Genomic DNA, 19696 nt, shown 5'->3' with positions numbered 1-19696 from the left:
GTATGTTATAGTGTTTGCAACACGTATTGAGGATTTTTGGACCACTGCGATAGATCATCAAAAGACCAACTGAGGGAACTGCTTATGGACAAATCGTATTCTTCCCTCCAGTAAAGTTCAGACTTGCAGAATCAATGCCAAACTGAAGGGAAGCTGTTTTGGCAGCTTGTGCTGGCCTGACACATTTTATTTTGTGTTCATTTTTTTATGAGTACTGACAGAAAATGTGTGGAGGCCATTATGCTCTCATTCTCAGTCATGCATTAAAAACTATCAGTAACTGACTAGATAGATTTAATATTCATGCTCTGTACTTAAAATATAGTCTAATTGGGTGTGAAGATTTGACTTCTAGGGAGCCCTGAGAAACATTTCCTAAGGGTAATCAGTTTAAGAACATAACTTGGTAGCAAAACCCTAAAACTCTAACACTAATGTCAGGGTAAGTCACTTTATGGCAGCGGTGCTAAGGAGATGACACTCAGGCGAGTGCACTTTTAATTGGGTCAGACACAGAGCTGTTCATTTAGGAAGCCCTTCTGTTCTCTGAAAGTCCACATTTCAACCTCATCACCGTGTCAGTGGGTGCAAACTACTCAGATCATGCAAATATTTTTCTGGGACAGAAAATGTCACAAATGTTTGTTCTTTACCCAGCTTTGTTAGCAGCATTGCTCTGGAAGGCAAGGTTGAGTAAAGTTGCTATGAATCAATCCAGTATGTGGGAATGGCAGGAAAAATGTACACAGACAGAAGTTAAACCTGCATTCTTTATGATGACCAACAGAGGGCGACTCCTCTGATTGTGGAAACAAAGTAAAAAAGAAGGAAAGGAAGGGTTGACAAATCACTAACACATGTGTTGTCCCTGATCTTATAGGAACTTCATTCAGGTTAATACTGCATGTTTTATGTTGGATTATTCACAGTGTGACTCCCACCAGAGCTTGAGCCATTCAGTTTGTCTGCAGGCTTCACACAGCAATAGATACAGTATGTATAGCTGACAGTGCTGTACCATCAAAAGACCTGTCACTCAGGTTGGTAGGCCTCCAAATGTAATCAACCAGAACAGAAACCAGGCTATAGCTCCCTGACTATAACATGGGATATGTCCTATTTATTTGGCAGATTTACAAACCCCTTGAGGATTAAGTTACATAAAGCTGCTCAGCACGTACACTGTTGTTTATTCCTCAGGCCTCATCAACATTTCTTCAGCCGAATGCTTCAATTTCCATTTCAATCTCAGTGCATTTGCTGTTGAATGACTTCAGCCCGTCTCGTGGAGATTTTGTTAAGGCAAGAACAAATCAGTGCTGTGTACTTAAACCTGATGTTCAGTGTTTCCAATCATATTTGAAGGTAGGAGGTCTCACTTGAAAGCTGTAGTCTTTTCTCCCTGAGGAAAACAACAGAGGATGGATGTGACCCTCAAGCTAGACAAGCTTTGCACATGGGCCCAGACCACTAGGGGCAAACGATGGGTGCCATTGAAATGGAGCTAGAGATGATTTTCAGCAGCACAGGCACGTGAAAAGTTCAAAAGTGAAAGCATGTAAGAAAGCTACAATAAGCTTGAGGACAAAGAGTCTATGCAGATAATGAGGCGTGGACTGAAAGTGAGAATTCAACAGCAACAGAAGCTCTGAGACACAACAGCATGACAGATGTTCAGAGCACCGAGGACCAAAGAGAGAAGATGAGAGAGGGTGGGGGGAGACACATGAGAGGCCAAACATGGGAGGGAAACAAAAAGAGAAAGGGAGCAAAGTGCTGCTGTGGACTTTACCTTGAAGCTCTGGGAAAGACCGTGTGCATGTGATAAGCTGTAGAGAGGGGAAACAGTGAAGTAGTGGGGACTGGAGATTAAGCGCTCAATGCAAGGAGAGAGAGTGGGAGGAAGGAGAGGGGAGAGGCTGAATCACATGGACAGAGAGCCGGAGTGTGTGAGAGGCTTTGTGCTTAATGTGTGCTTCTCGGGAGAATGAATGATGAGGACTACAGCTCCACTTTCTTCTCCACTGGACGGTGTTTAACAGGAATTTATTTCCACTAAGTCAGCATCTAAATACTGGATTTTGTTCCTGCTTTCAACCTCTGTCTTGCCAAGTGCTCTGAGGAAATGCCGGTAAGATTGTCTCATTAGATTTCTTGTAAATTGTGTTTTGATTAAATGACAGCAGCTCTTTTATTTTGACACAATTTCTTGATAATATAAGGCTAAATCCCCACGCTGTATGCATTTAGCTCTGAATATTAACTCATAATTACTCACTTAACAGAATTAAATTGTAATGTGTAACATTCAGAAAAATACTATAATTATTTGAAGCATAAGACTTATATTTTCACTTTAAGTTTACCAAAATATTTATATTTTAAATAGTCCCATTGCATTTTTCTTTGCTGGTTGTTATTGGACACAAACATTGAGTAGTCTCTGCGGCCACACAGATACGTGTCTCGTTCAATTTCAATGATATTTTTCACAACAGTTGTTTTTAGTGTTTTTATTTTCTTCTGTTTTATTAAACAAGAAAATTTCTTCAGTTGGAAGCTTTTTAAGAAATCTTAATCAGTGTAAGCTAGCAGTGTCAGCCTACTCAAACCTTCAGTGCTTTGTATTGGGGAAAACGCTTCATACTAACCTGCTAATCTGTCAGGTGTATCATGCTTGGTGTCTGACCATTCAGGCATGCAGCAGCTGTTGGCTGAGTCCAGAGGTGGGTGTGATGTCTGTTAGCTGTGCATAATTTCGATAGGGACAGACAGGATGTAAAGACATATAAGGACAAGTCCAGAAACACATGCTCTGATGTAAAAAGTTCATCATCTTGTGGGTGAATGGGACTTTTCAAATGTATTTAGTTCATTATTAAATACCATTACTGGGAAACAAGGCAATAGCAATCCTTGAGAACCATGATATCACTGACAGAAACAGCTTTTAGAAATTGTAGTGTAATTTTAAAGAAACATAGGTTTTAATTTATAAATTATTGATTTCTATTTTTTTCTCCCGGGAAACAAACCTGAGAAGAAGGGTGTAAATGTAAAAGCGTAAACTGGACATTTGTCAAATGTTTGATATGTTTTTACAGTTAAATACCAGAATGTCAAGTCTGTGATGCACAGTTTCTTTTATTCAGTTTGTTTGGGATCATTTAAAAATCCTATTAAACTATTTTTGTTCTTCTTGTTGTTCTTGTACTCTCTAAGTATTCATTTGTTACCCTAAATGCACAGCAAAGACCACACACAGAAAAAGAAAAACCTAATTTAAGTGGTTTAAAAAGGGTTGAGGGACTTCCAGAGTATTTCCAGATGTTGCAGTCCATAAAAAAGGGGGGTACACCCTGAATGTCTTATATGATCTCTCCATATAGGGTATCTTTATATGTTAAAAAGGGGCTTTTTCAGTGTTCAGATCATCATTTTAAGTGTAATGTTAAGAAATTTTAAGCAATGGAATAAAAAGAAGAAAAGCTAGAATGAGAAACTACTGAAGTGACAACAAACACTGCCAGAGATTTGTTTTTTCAGACAGAACAAGAGCAAAAATATTCCCAATGATGTCAAAAACACACGAACAAAGGCAAAAATGTGAACTCATTTAAAAAAAATTTCAATGCTTTATAAACTGCATACAACTATATAACTGAACTGCAGTGATTTGATCATTCAGACTCTAAAGTTAAATGAAAATAGTACAAGGATAATTGTTTTATTTTGTTTTTTGAACACTTGCTTTCATTTATTATGAAAGCAACATGTTTAAAAATGTTGGGACACGACCATGTTTACCACACGTTTCATCACCTCCTTGTTTTTCAATTTGGGAACTGAGGATACTGACTGCTGTAACTCTAGAGATAAACACCTTTCCTTTTATTAGTTGATATTTTAGTTACTAAGCAATCCAGGGCTTCCTTTCTCACATTTTTTCATCATTTCATAATGTGCAATTTTAAGTTGGGGACGACTCTGGACTGAAGGCAGACTCTTTGTGATGAGCCATGGTGCTGTAATACATGCAGAAGGCGATTTGGCATTGTGTGTGTGAAATTAGGAGTCCTTCCCTGAAAGATTTTGTAAAATGGCATCATGCATTACTCCAAAGTCTGCAACATCATTTAGCAATAATGGTGCCTACACAGATGAGCCCATGCACTGCAGAAGCTCAGACCATCCCAGGTGTGGATGGGAAATTAGATGCTTACAGCTTAAATAGATTAGTCTGAGGACAGCAGCTCATACTCTGGCAAAAGGATATGAGATGGATCTTTGTCAATTTTATAAATGAATCACTTTTTTTTTTCATATTTTGACTGGAGAGACTGGCACTGGTTTCCTAGAATGGTCAGGAGGGTGGTCAGCTCAAACAGGTGAGCCACAGCAGTGCCTTCACCTGGTGTTCTTTAAATGCTCTTTAAATCCTTTGAACCCTAACCCTGTGATGTTCCTGTCCATCCAATTTTTGGACGTTGCTGGCATCATATTCAACAAAACTTCTGCGTTCAAACATTAGAAATGTTAGTCTTGTACTATTTTAAATAAAGTAAAACCTTTAATAAGGTTCTCACATTTTATAGTGTCCCCACTTCTTTTTTTATAACCCTGTTTTTGTGAACAGGGTTATAAAACAACCCTTTTTAAATGTGTGCCTGGATGTGTTTGCTGTACACAGTGAAACAAACACAGACAGAATGACAGGCCAAGATGTGAAGACAAAATTGTATTTCTGCTCATGTGCTGTGGCAGTCGGCCTCAGGCGACTCTGACCCACTTATTACTGCAGATGACCCCTGTGTGCGTTAGGCGACCTGGCTCGAGAGCCCTGACCGGGCCCCCACGGTCTTCCTACATTATCTGTCACTCAGAGACACAGCCCTGTCAAAGAAGGTTCACTGCATGCAAGAACAACAACCTAAATGCAGCTATTCCACCACAAAGGACTCCATACAGCACAGCATTGTTACTGGAGCTTCTTTCGGGTAGTTTTATCTGTGCATGTGTTTAGAAACCAATAATGAACACTTAATCGAATAAATAATTAGAAATGACTTATTAAGTCAGAGTTATTTAGTCAGAAAAAAGTTTTTCCAGAAAAAACTAAAGACGTTAGATGTAGCAAAAACTATCCAATTAATACTCACACATGCAAACGCAAACTTTTTTTAAATCTGTCGGAAATGTCAATAAATTAAAAAATTAGAGTGTCTGGCAATTATTTCATGGTTCAGGCTTTACAGGGTTCAGAGGCATCTTTATTTCCAAAGTTATTTATTCTAATGGCCATCATCTTCACTGTTATTCCTCATATCGGTTTGCACTGTTGTCAACACTACATTCCTGTAGAAAAAGACCTGATAACAAGTCTTGTAAATGACTGTTAACTCAACAATTTATTTCTTGAGTAAAAAAATAAATAAATAAAATCGGGGAAGATCTGAAGACCAAAAGAGGTGAGAAACAGGAGAATTTCACTCGAATACACACAAAGAACTGATACTGTAGCTTATATATTTACTACTTTCATACCTCAGAAACATGACGCACATTGAATTTTTTGAAAATATTTTTTTAAAACATACTACACAGTAGACAGCCCTGCAAAGTCTATATCAATTAAAGAAGTGTTGACAGAGACTGAGCATGACTAATCGTCATTATGTGAAGACTTATTTGTTATTTGCTATGTGCTAAAATGTGGACATGGCAGAGTGCCTATCAGCCACTGCAACTACTTTTGCAGTTAATATGATGTAATTAATGATAAGATTAATTAAAACTGGAGATGAAATAAACATATATCTATGTAACGAATCACAACCAACATAGTATTAGCAAAAGAAACAAACCAAAAGACAGTGACGCCGTTCTCATTCACAAAAACCTGAGAAAACTGTTCAAAATACAGTCACCTGCTCAACTGATCATTACAGTTTTTCTCAGTCGATTTGGCAGTTACTGAATTTTACATAGTACCTGAGTCAGCTGCAACAATCAAAACCCCATTCACATTTTTCAAAACTTGAATAGTTCACCACTCTTTAAAGTCTGAGTCATCAAAACCTTCCTGACTAAAGAGTTCTGCAAACAATGTAGAGTAAGAAATGTTCAGAAGCAAAAATGAAATGTGAAGGATTTTTTTATATAAAATGGAGAAAAGTAAAAACATACTCGTGAAATTGTGTGCATCAGAAAACAGACAAAGAAAATAGATCTGAGAACAAAGCACCAACTACTCTATGAAGTAGAGTCACACTACATACACTCAGCAACCACTTTATTAAGTATGCCTGCTCCACTGCTCAATAAAGTAATCCAAATATCTAATCAGCTTTTCACATCAGCAGCAGCTCCATGCATTTACGTATGTAGACATGAACAAGACAGCCTGCTAAAGTTTAAACCGAGCATCAGAATAGATGAAACATGGCCGAATGTGGCATGGTTGTTCGTGTTAAATGGGCTGTTCTGAGTATTTCCGACATTGTTGATGTACTGAAATACACAACCATCTCCAGGGTTTATGGGGAATCGTCTGAATCAGGTTGAGGTCAGAGGAGAATGGCTAGACTACTTTGAGTTTATAGGAAGGCAAGAATAACTCAAATGGTTGATTGTCTCAGACGGGCTGGTTTGTGTATTTCAGAAACGACTGATCTCCTGGGATTTTCTCTGCACACTTATCTCTAACAGAGAATGGTCTGAAAAAGAAAATATCGAGTTCTTTGAGTGAAAATGGCTTGTAGATGCCAGAGGTTAGAGGAGAATGACCAGACTGCTCCAAAATGATAGGAAGGCATCAGTAACTCAAATAACCACTTGTTGCAACCAAGGTATGCAGAAAGGCATCTCTGAATGCTTGATAGGTCAAATATTGAAGCAGATGACCTTCAGCAGCACACCGGCTGCCTTTCCTGTCTGCTGAAAACAGTAAACTAAGAGTAAAGTTTCCATGGGTCAACCAAAATTGGACAACAGAAGATAGAAAAATGTTGTCTGAGAAGTCTCAACTTCTGCTGCAAACCAGGTAGTAGGGTGAGAAGTGACAGGCTGGTATTGTAATGGTGTGGGGATATTCTCTTGCCACTCTTTGGGCCCCTTGGTAACAACTAAGCATTATTGTATATTGAGCAACTGTGTGATGCTATCTTGTCAATATGAACCAAAATCACTGAGCAAGGTTTCCAGCACCTTGTTGAATCTGTGCCATGACAAGACAGGGAACAGAGGAACTTCAGGAACGATTCTAACTCCCCCCTAAAGACTGCTATAGATACCTGAATCATAAAGAAAAAGATTAATAAAACTCCTAACAGCATAGAAGAATACTTTATTAATATTATGGAAAAACATCTCCCAGCTAAGAAACATGTTTCTCATATTTACAAAAGGATTATAAAGGAGTCATGCCAAAACACAGGCTATATTAAGGAGAGATGGGAACTAGAATTAAATGTTATAATCACAGATAATATATGAGAAGAGTTGTGCAAAACCTGTCAAGAGGGAATAAGAAGTCAATTGTAGAGAGAATTTGATTGGAAATTTAAAATCAGACTTTTCAGTACACCTCTTGTTATCTCCTCAAACTATAAAGAACCTAATATAGAACTATGTTGGAGAAAATGTGGGGAAATAGCAGCAAAGTGCACCTAATAAAGTATCCAGTAAATCTGTGGTGGGTAACTGAAAAGGTGTACAAAGCCTCTCTCGATGGCGGCCATCTTTGAGCTGTAAACATCCACACCAATCCCATGCAGGAATCTGCACACTCTAATTATTACACTCTTACTCAGATTTAAGACACAGCAATGGAGGGCTTTTTATAAAAGGTAAGAAAAGCACATCAGTCGCACAAGACGACAAAAACAGCAGTCGTAACGCCCACAAACAAATGCGCAGGGTAACTGTTGATAGTTAAGCAGTTTAGATGTTGGATCTTTGGTCCAGAACTGATTTCTACTGAGACATAAAAAATAAATGACCTTTGTCTTGAGGACTTGAAATTTCAAGTTGTGAAAAAGCTCGTATGTAAATCATCATGCAGCCTATTTTGTTGTGTGTGTGTGTGTGTGTGTGTGTGCATGCGTGCATGCGTGCGTGCGTGTGTGTGTGTGTGTGTGTGTGTGTGTGTGTGTGTGTGCGGTCTTTGCTGTCAGCTGCTTGTCTCACTGTGCCTGAGGTCTTGCCACAGGGAAGGCTTCCACTTGTCATCTTCACTCAAGGTAAGGGCAAAAAGCCCCTTAATGAGGTTCATCTCCCATCCTCCCTTAAATAATTTTCCTTTTGTTTTACCACCAGCACCATCAGGAAATTTAAAGTAAAATAATTACTCTGACTTGAAAGCAGTTGTCTAATCCTGTTGATTTTAAGAGCATATAATTTAGACTAGAATCAGTTTTTTTAAACACCCCTATGACACTGTATCTTTCACAGACAAAAGAATGCACTCATAAAAAGACGAAACACAGTCAAAGGCTGAACTATGCTTGACGTCATAATTCCTCACCATTCGCTGCTACCCATTTTAAGAATTTTAGATTTTCAAGAGCTGCTTTCATAAATTGTAAAATGAAAACAGTCTTCTTTAAACACTCTCTTGGCCTTGTTCAGGCTGAGTTATCATTGTGCCTGCAGCTCAGTGTTACCGACACAGAGGGGGAGCAAATATCAAGCTTTAGAGAAAATCAAAAGGGCAGATGGATTTTCTCACAATCTGAATTTTGCTGAACTGAATAACAGATAACGATTCTTCGAAGCTCAGAATTGATTTTCAACATATCTGGCTAATAAAATGAATGCCTTTGGCCACTGCAGCACTGAAATGACAGGGATATTAAGTTTTTGGTCTGAGACTTATAAACTATAATCTAGTATAATCTGTAAAAGAGGAAAAATCTGTTTAAGAAAAGAACAAAACATAGAAATATTCTGGCCGCTGATAAAGTCATAAAAATACAGAAAAATAATTGTTTATAGCTTTAAATGTCATATTTTGTGTTAAATAAAACTAATTTACAAGGGTGGAAGCAATGAAATGAGATCTTTCTTTTGGCACGATACAGCATAGACTACAGAGCACTGTGAAAACGTCTCAAGTTTCTTTATACGTGGCTTGGAAAATGAGTTAGCACATTTTTAACAAGCTTGAAAATCAGTATTTATTCTACAACACTTCCCTGGGTAAGTGTTCTTGTAATTTCTTGAAGTAGTCTTCAGGAATAGTTCTCCAGGCTTCTTGAAGAACATTCAAAGCCCTTCCTTGGATGTTGGCTGCCTTGTTCTGTTTTGGTTCAATAATACTGAGGTCCAGGCTCTTAGGAGGCCAATCTGATCATCCTAAATGATGTGTTTTTCTGCCCAAGCATATTTTTCCTGCACTAGCAGTGTGTTTTTGATCGTAGTCAATCAGATGCTTTCCAGATAGTATTGCATGTTGGATACAAATCCAACAATACGTTCCATCAATTTTGACAAGATCTCCAACACCACTGCCTGAAGTGCAGCCTCAAACCGTGACAGAGCCTCCACTGTGTTTACAGATGGCTCACTGTAACACTCACAGTTTTACCTCTCTGAGCTCCTCTGCATATATTAATGACACTGTGAACAAAAGTTTAAAATTAACAAAGTGCATAAAGACACAATTTAAAATAGGTTCAGTTGTCTGTTTTGTGTAAACACAACACTGGTTCATCACTTGAGTAAGGTGCCTTTTTTATTTGAATGATCGATACTGTAGCTCAGTGTTAAGTGTGCAAAACAACAACAACAAAAAGCAGAAAAATGATAAAATCATCCATCGACTGCTTATTTCTGCTCTAAAGTGTAATCTTATCATGGCAGGTCTGGGAGGACTGACTTCCTTTAAGGAGCTGCAGTTAATGACACTTCTCCATTGTCCTAATTTTAAAACCCTGGAAGTTGCCCCTTGGTTTTTGCTGTGAACCGCAGCTGAAAGAGACTTGACTCCAACTAAATGACAGTTTGGGTTTCACTGACGACAACTTTCCATTGTTAGCTTTCAGATGCACCACAGTGGGGCTTGTGAGACGGCGAGGATGTAAAATTCATTTTAACAGAACTCCACAGAGAGCCACAGCTGAGATATATACATGAGAATAAGAATTAAGAGTGCTACGTTGAAAGATATATACATGAGTGCAGGTGGTGATCAGTGCCAAACATGGAATGATGCAGTGAACACAGCGTAGGGTCATGTGTTAGTGGTGGGAACAGTCATATGGTTATTGTTCATGTGTCCAACAGCAGAGGGGAAGAAACTGTTCTTATGGCGAGAGGTTCTGGTGCGAATGGACCGGAGCCTCCTGCCTGAGGGGAGCAGGTCAAACAGACTGTGTCCAGGGTGAGAAGGGTCAGCTGAGATCCGAGCTGCACGCCGCAATGTCCTGGAGGTGTACAGGTCCTGCAAAGATGGGAGTCTGCAGCCAATCACCTTCTCAGCAGAGCGCACAACACGCTGCAGTCTCTGTTTGTCCCTGATAGTAGCTCCAGCGTACCACACGGTGATGGAGGAGGTGAGGATGGACTCGATGATTGCAGTGTAGAACTGCATCATCGTCCGTGTTGGCAGGTTGAATTTCTTCAGCTGCCTCAGGAAGTACATCCTCTGCTGGGCTTTCTTGATGACGGAGGTGATGGTGGGCTCCCACTTCAGGTCCTGGGTGATGGTGGTACCCAGGAAGCGGAATGAGTCCACAGAGGTGATGGGGGTGTCAGTCAGGATGATGGGGGGGAGTGGGGCTGTGTGCTTCCTGAAGTCCACAATAATCTCCACTGTCTTCTGGGCATTCAGCACCAGGTTGTTGTGGCTGCACCAGGACACCAGACGTTCAACCACTTGTACCAAAGTCACTTGTACCAAAGGTGCATCTGTGTAATCTAATTTATTGTTTGTAAAATCTTACATCTCAGTAAGAGTCACTTAATTAAAACAAATAACAAAGTGACCAAAATTTCAAAATGATGAAATTTCTTATCAGCTTTATAAATATAAATTTATTTTTCTGTTCATAAAGCTACGTTCAGCTGATCCCTTATTCACGAAGGGTCACCACGTGTTTCGTTTAGCAGATATTTAGCGTGATATCGTTTCCGTGATATCATATAATTTTTTTTGTCTCCACCCAGGATCAAACCCACTTCACTAAATTGCTAATAACAAGTAAAACGTCAGGTTGTTTTATATCTGGCCCTTGTTTCCAGACAAGCTTTGAGGGTCTTTCATATCTGATATTAATTCAACCCTGAACCATGAGCCAGTCACAGAAAAAATACACAAGTGTTTCCCTTGCTTCTCAAGAACCTCTAATTCCCTGCTGATATTAGTGAAAGGACTTCAGCCACAGCTGTGATGTTTTGTTGACCATGTTTCTGCACACAAAGCTGCACAGCAAATGCAGGCTTTGATTTGGTTTTGCTCTGGTCTGAATATGTCCACTCCTGTTACCTTTTGTTTCGTCCTCTGTGCGTACCTTCCTGCTCTCTGGCCCAGTGAACAGCATAAATGATTGAAGGACTCGTGTATTTAGTTGTCAGCTGAGACAGACATTTGGTACTGAACTCAGAGTTTCAGCATGGGAACTGACAGCATCGAGGTGCTTCCAACAGTGTTAGGGCACAGAAACAGCACGTAGCTGGTACACACAAGTAATAAATTCAGTGCCAATACTCTCCAGCTGGAGAAAAAGAAGACTACCTATGATTTGTAAGGCTATTTTTTATTCAGCCTTTAGTGTAACATATCTGTACTGCAACATAAGCACAACCTCTCTACCCTACACATGTCATATACTACAGACTTTTAGCACTTCAAACCCTTTGAGTCAAGCATATTATTGGATTACATGCTTCAATTTATATTAAAAGCTATGTTTGTAAGAACTGTTTTAATGCCACTGTTTGAATGGCAGCAAAGATATAGAGTATACACACTTATGTCTTATGGTGGCTTTCAGAGGTTAAAATCAAACATCCCTAAATTTGCAGATGATACATATATATTAAAAGGTTTGCTACTGACTGCAGTAACCGATTCAAAGCTTTAAATGATGTGATTTTGAGTGCTGCAAAAGTGCTATTGTGTCTGGTATGAACGACCTAAAATTATCTGACATTTGTTAAAAAATAAAATTTCTATTGAAATCATGAGAAATAACAAATTTAATGCGATTTTTAACAACTGCATTTAGAAAATCTTTTTAGAAATAGAGAATTAGAAAAAAAAACATTGGTTCAATTCGGCCATCAAAAAGAGAAATACCATGACTGTTAACTGTTGGACATAATGTGCTTATTATGTGATATAAGGTTTTCAATGCTTACCTATTTTTTTCCCATTAGGAGAGTTTCCCAGTCCAGGACATGGTCTCCTGAGTGGTCCCGCCACCACTGCATCACAAGCCTTAAAACCAGTCTAACCTGGGACATGACTGCTCTGCTTCCCAACGTCAGTGTTCCTGGGAGTACGGCAGCTTTGCTGGTGACCACTGACTGTCCGTTTAACCTGACTGCAGCTGCTCAGGCAGGACTGGGGTCAGGCCATTCACTGGCCCCACTATGTACCGTGTGTTGCTGTGGGGTTCTCAATCGCACCTTGGCAGTGGCATTCATGGTCAGCCTAGCATTTGCCATCGTGGTTGGGAACGTGGTCACACTTACAGTGTTTGTGCAGACCAGACAGTCGAGAACACCACAGGGATACCTGAAAGGTAAATGTTGTGAACTGTGTGTTGAGACAACTTTTGTTGTAATTTTGTGCTATATAAATAACATTTATTGAATTGAATTAAAAAATAATAATTGAACTGCTTTATCACCACATCTTAACATGTACATCTAGAGTGTAAATCAAGTTTCATGGATTGATTCCAGTAGAGCCCGACCAACATCAGATATTTACCGATATTTGATATGAAATCTGATATCAGCTGATATATTTTTTTCTTTCAGGCACAGGAAACATAAACAGATTTACCTGACATTGGTCATGTGCAGTTATTTATAACTCCTTACTAATATAATATAACGATTCTGTTCATATTGCTACATTAAGTCATAGATCACTGGTTTACATTTCTTGTATCTGCTGGCTGTTGTGTTTGTGTGGTTCCAAACACATGCAGGAACGTTGTAGAGTGCCCTCTGGTGGACAAACTATGCAACCTTAATACTAACAACAAGATTATAAGAGTTTGTTCCACCTCTTCTTTCCTTTTGTATTTTAATTTATCCTCTGGTATATCACATAGATATTACTGGGCAATATATCGTCCCTCAACATTATATTGGTAGGGCTCTAATTTCAAGAAACGCAAAAAACAATTCCTTAGTAAAATTTAATTTCCTGTTTGTAAAATGCAGTAATATTAAAGAAGACTTTTTTTCAGTCTAGAGAGATATAAGAGAATCTTTAATTTTAAGCAATAAATATATTGTAAATTGTATTATATGTATAATGTATAAGTATTGCATTCCTTTCACAAGGTGGCAGTGACCAGAAGGGATTATAAAGTATTATAAATCAACTTCAAATTCAAATTCAAATTTTATTTGTCACGTACACAGTCGTACACAGTCATACACAGTACGATATGTAGTGAAATGCTTAGACAACTGCTCGTGACCTAAAAAAAAAAAAAAAAAAAAAAAGGCTATGAATAAGATAGGAAATAAATATGAAAAATTAAAAAGGGTAAATTTAACTAGGAAGGAATAAAATATAAATTAAGGTTAAAAATGAAATAACTGTACAACACAATTTAGAATGAAGGGTAAATTTAACTGGGAAAGAATAAGATAAAATATATAAATTAAAGTTGAAAATAAAATAACTGTACAACAAAATACACAATACACAGTATAGAACTATATAAGAATGTATGAAGAAATATAAATAAATAAATAAATAAATATATACACAATAACAGCAGCTGTACAAGTATTAACTGGAAATGAAGAATATAGTGACCAGTGTTGTGCAATCCACATTATGTCTTATATTAAATAGTTTCATTCAGCACAACCGATTCATTTAAATTTATGGAAAACCTAAATCAGAAAGGTTGTTTTTTAAATTCTGCAAATAAAGCAGTTCTTGTGATTAATGGTAAAATGCTAAGTAAATGATAATAAGGAAAACTAAATACAGCTATCCAACATGACATCTTCCTCTTCTTTCTTCTCTGTGACAGTGTCTCTGGCCATAGCAGATATGATGGTCGGTGTCCTCGTGGTTCCTTTTTCCATCTACACTGAAATCTCTCTGATGGTAACCACCACGCCCCCTGTTTGGTATCAGGGTACTTCTACTTCCCCTGCCAACTCCTCTTCTCGTGGTGGACTAGTAAGCCCATGGCAGCCCTGCATGCTGATTGGTCCAGTGTTTGCTGGATGCACATTTGTTTCCATCAGCACCATTTTCCTAATGACTTTGGAGCGCAGTGTGGCCATCCTGTGGCCACTCCAAAAGGACGCCTTGGTGACCCGAAGACGAACTCTGTTCCTCATCCTGTTCTCCTGGGCTTCCAGCTTTCTGCTGGCTTTAGCGCCTCTCATCTTCAGCAGAAACTTCACTTTGGAGTACAATGAGTGCAGTCGCATGTGTAACTACACCCCACTCATGCTTGGAGGCCATCTCCCGCCTGATGCCAACATCTTGTTGTTATTCCCAGCGTTCGATTTCACACTGCTCGGTGGCACATTGGCTGTTAATATCGTGTCTTTCACTAGCATTCGGCGGTACTCCCAAAAACGCAAACTACTCTCAGAGGGGAGTCTGAGCGATGGAGGAGGAGGAGGTGGAGGATGCCCTCACAGGCCCTCTTTTTCAGACATCAAAGCAGCCAAAACAATTGGCATATTAACATTTGCCTTTACAGCATCCTTCACGCCCATTGCAGTGTTTGTGCTCGGGAACGTGGTGGGATACACCTGGTGTAATTTCTCCTTTTTTGCCTTCTGGATTCTGACAGGAAACAGTTGCTGTAATGTTATTATTTACAGCGTCAGGGACCACCGCTTCAGGAAGGGTGTGACCCTGCTGTTTCAACGAGATCAATCCCCCCCGCATGGCGAGAAGAACTAAGAGACGCGTAAATCTGTGTTGTGGCTGTGACCCAAAGTATGACTTGGAATAGTTTAAAAAGTAGAGAAAGGTGAAGAATGGGTTTATTCGCTTACTCTGTGAAAAGATTGTCATCCCTTTCCTGTTTTCAAAGAGAGGAAAAAAGGAACCCTGCCTATTTCAACTTGTGGTCCTTAATATGCCATCAATAATCTCTCTTGCTAAAGCATTATGTTAAAAACATATGAATTTCATCCATTAAAAAAGCAGCAACGTTATTCCATATTATGACCTATAAAGGCTGTGATTATTTTACATGTGCAATGCACTCTGGATTGATGATGGAAACGAGTTCGACTCATTACATCAGTCTCACAACCAAGTACATAATGTATGAACGCTACGAAATGTCTAAAGGAAACAAGAAAAGAGATATTAATCTACACAGTTTTCTCATCCATAGCAAGAGAAAGGGAAATGATCGGGCACATGCGGATGAAGACAACTTCCAAAAGACCCCGAGCTGTGTTCTTGACACTTCTGTACTAACACATTTGATTAATTTAGAGCTCACAAACACTTTTTGTTGTTGTTGGTGAGAAGCAGAAGCTAAGACCAAAAGCTGCACCTATAATTTGTCTCCCCAAAAATGCAGACAGCAAGTGAAAGTGAAAATAACTTTAAGATAGCCTGGGAACAGAAAGTATTAAATGTAAAGATGCTCTGCAGGCAGCAAAATATAACTTATGGCAGGTGCTGCCTTTGAAAGTGCACCAAAGTGTGTTTAAGAGTCTATAAACATAAAGTGTCTTGAGGAGAGATTGACTACATTGAAAAGGTGGATGGTAGGCTGAATTTTCAGGTTAGGAAAGACATTTTATCATAACCTGATACACTCCCCTTTCACACCTCTCAAGTGGCTGCACAGAAAAGGATTTTGTCCCATGCTTGCTTCTTCAGCTCTGTGATCGTCTTCATTGTTGGGGTTTTTTAGTGAAGAGGAAACAGAAAGCAGGAAGAGAGAGTGGTGGAAGACACTCCACAAAGGGCCACGGTTCAAAGTCAAATCTGGTTAAATGCATTTAGCCTTTCAGCACATGGTTGCCTGCTCAACCTGGGAGAAGGTCATCCTCGTTTTTTGTTTTTTAATTCTGAGTTATGCCAACAGTCTTTTCATGTTCAGTTATGTCATTCTCAGATTTTAGTTGAATGGGATGTGCTATCTAGCCCAGCGGTTCCCAACCCCTGGGCCTCGGACCTCGTTTGGTACCGGGCCGCGAGAGTTGAGGCTCAGGTGTGAAATGTATAGTTTTCAGGGTTTTTATCGGTTTTCAGCGTTATTTTGTTATCGTTTTTATCGTTTACTCGGTTTTCCTGGGTCTTTTCACGTGTGTTATGAATAAATCTTCTTTTTTTCGCTACCGGTACTAGTTTTATTTTGTTGTATTTATCTGCGACACCTTAAAGGCCGGTCCATGAAAATATTGTCGGGCATAAACCGGTCCGTGGCGCAAAAAGGGTTGGGGACCGCTGATCTAGCCTACCTGCACCATAAATAACAATGGTGGCCTATTTTTTTTTTTTATTAAAAAAAAACTAAATATCTACATTACATCATGTTTAAGTTGTTGTGGTGTTGTGGGCATAATAAGTCATGTCTTTGTAGTCGCTTTTTTTTTACAGGTAGTAAACATATTTATTTCTGCTAAGATGTTGACCATTTTACCACTGACTTGCTTTTTAAATCAGCCTCAAGTGGTCATTTGAAGAACTGCAGTTTTTGGCATTAAGCATTACCTTCATTATTAAGCCCCATATGTTGTCTCTTGGACTGGGTTTATACAAACATGATCAAATCTGCCTATAAACACATAGAAAGTTTCCTTACCTTTCTTTTTTTTTTTAATGTGAGTTTCTGTGGTTCATGTCCAGGGAAAAAAATAAATCAACAAATAAACAGTTGCCAAGTAACCACTCTAGACGATTATTGGTGTCAACAAAGAAACAATTTAGTAACACCTTTGTGAGGTTTAGAGGTGCTGGTAGGCGGAGAGTTTTGTTTTTGTATCCAGTTTTTAGACCAAGCCATTTCCTGGTTTAAGCTAATTTGAGGTGTTTTCATCACCTAACACGTTTCCAAAAAAGCCGAGGCTCAAGAGTTCCCATAAGTCAAATGTAAATGCCATTCAAATGGAAACACATAAAACTTTAAATGAAAAAGTTCTGAAAAAGTTAAAAAACGCTTTCAGGTTTGTCCACATATTATGGATCGTGACTGAAAAGGTCATTAACTGCACAACAGCAAGTCCTTGCAGTGAGTCTACTGCCACAACAAATCCATATCCTCTCCCCGGGTGTCCTTGTTTCCTCTCTCCAAATCTAAACCTTGCTTTCAAAGGGCTTTAATGAGCCTTTCACAAATTTCAGAGAAAAAAGTATGTCAAGGAGCCACAACAGCCACAACTGCATAATGAGTAGTTTATTTGTAACTTTTTTTTAATCTTTTGTTTGTTTTTGTGTTGTTTTTTAATGACAGCAGTGTTTTTGTCACCTGTTAATTTATAATGGGGTTTGTTTGTAATTAGAAATCATGTTACAGCCTCCTCATAGGAAACAGTTAAGGTTACTTTTAAAATCCATTAATTCAGTTTATTTTGATAACAGTCTGCCTCAAGTATCAGAAATGCACTTTATCAGTTGCTATATGAGCCATTTCCATTGTGCCAGGTGTCGGACACAAATATTATTTTGGACAGATTTTTATTTTTAGCTTTGTATTTTGTCTGCATATTAAAGAATGATCTGTGTATTTATTAACCCTTGTGTGGTGTTCGTATTTTTGTTACTCAGCCAGTGTTCATGGGTCTGGTGGACCCGCTAGAGTTTTGGCTTTCCAAATTAACACTATCAAACAATTTTATGTTAAATTACTCAACAGATGTTTACTTCATCCCAATTACAAGACATATGAACAGCAAACATGGTTAATTTTTTCCCTTTACCTTTGTTAGATCACATTTATGAATTAATGTGCTTCTCGTTTTTCTTTTATATAAAATGTTATAAATAAATCAGTTATAATCAAGTGGAGTGAGTGGAAAGACACAACACATTTACACGTGAAAAAATAATTAATTGTTTAATTTTTCTTTTGAAAAAAACTGAACACGGGTCTCACAGACCCGAACACCATACAAGGGTTAAATCAGTACTGACTAAATGAATGGGACTCCAGCCACTTGAGATGTAGAATAAAAACATTATGATATATAGCGGACCCTCGGTCTATCTTTTCAGGGTATAACATACAATGTATAACATGAAATAATGTGTTTCTTGTGTACTTAAGAATTAATTATATTTATAAATAATGAGAATTTTGAAGTATAAAATGTCATTAATTTATTTCTTGACAGAATAGCTTAATTTGAGCTATTCTGTCACAACTGAGATCCCTTTGAATGCAGGGAGGAGGTTATTCTTGCCATTGCTGCTGTAAGCAGTTTACAGATTATTCTGTGAATCCATAAACAGCAACCCAACAGTTCGATTGACATAAGAGTGAAAACATTTTTTGTAACTTACCATGAAGTGATTGTTTGACATTTGGAAAGTACATTTATTAGCTCACTGGTCACCTTTACCACAGCAACGAAATTTAAAAGAAATTGGTATTCCACACACAAGTACCTTGGTTTTTAATGTCAAATATGCTGACATATGGTACATGGAAGTTTGTTTTTGGCAATATTAAGAAACATTTGATTGATGCTAATGTGTTTTAAATGGACACTCGCATTGCAATGGCTGATAGGCAAGTTAGATTTTAGAGGTAAGTCTGAAAACAAGTTCTAAAATACACTACATAATAAATCAGCCTCCCAAATCAGGGAACTGGAGGAATCTGTGGAGCTTGTGATTGCATATTTGGATAAAAGATTTAAAACTGCAAAAAAGACAAAAGGATAAGCCAATCATGTAGCTGGGAAAATATTAGAAAACGACGACGTAAGATAAAATAAGAATTTACCTGCCAGCAAATATAAAGCTCACAATTAATATGTTTTATTTATTTAACCCTTTCACGCATAGTGGTCGCTACAGTGAGCAGCTATTCAAAGACTGTTTTCTTGTATTTGTGTCAGTGTTGATGGTATACTTGCACATAGACCACTACGTTGGACACTGATGTGTCACTCCATACCCTGCCACCCTCTGGTCGTTTAATGTTACTATAGATGTATGCCGTGTTTCATTGTAAATATTGTTATTTAACCCTGTCATGGATGAATTATGACAACCTCAATCAGGATTTTTTCTTACGTATTTTTATTCATCTTTTCATGCCTAAAGATGAATAAAAACACTTAAAAAAAAGTCCTGATTGAGGTTGTCATAATTCATGCATGACAGGGTTAAACCATAAAAAATGAAATCAAAGACACTTTATTTTTATTTATTTACACCAAACACCATTAAACACCATAGACATGCAATTGTATATATTATAAAACATTTACAGTCGCACAAATTTTAAAAACTTGCCCAAAATTTGTACATAATTTTTAGGATGAGCTTTATTGGGGCTGGAAGGAT

At 38.2% G+C, this 19696-nt stretch overlaps 1 protein-coding gene across 1 annotated transcript; it reads left to right on the top strand.

Annotated features, from left to right (window-relative positions):
• Positions 1–1925: 1925 nt before the first annotated feature.
• On the top strand, positions 1926–17999 carry LOC146583396 (trace amine-associated receptor 13c). Its single transcript, XM_085280678.1, has 3 exons — positions 1926–2131; positions 12379–12746; positions 14229–17999. The coding sequence occupies exons 2-3, from the start codon at positions 12464–12466 to the stop codon at positions 15119–15121; spliced, it is 1176 nt and encodes a 391-aa protein (XP_085136804.1). The 5' UTR covers positions 1926–2131; positions 12379–12463; the 3' UTR covers positions 15122–17999.
• Positions 18000–19696: the final 1697 nt, after the last annotated feature.

The sequence above is a fragment of the Mchenga conophoros genome, linkage group LG1, assembly GCF_057382185.1.
Source record: "Mchenga conophoros isolate Kocher_MC1m ecotype Shallow Benthic linkage group LG1, M_conophoros_male_GT1.1, whole genome shotgun sequence".
NCBI classification, from domain to species: domain Eukaryota; kingdom Metazoa; phylum Chordata; class Actinopteri; order Cichliformes; family Cichlidae; genus Mchenga; species Mchenga conophoros.
The sequence above is the reverse complement of the archived record's forward strand: the minus strand, read 5'-3'. Positions and strand labels throughout refer to the sequence as shown.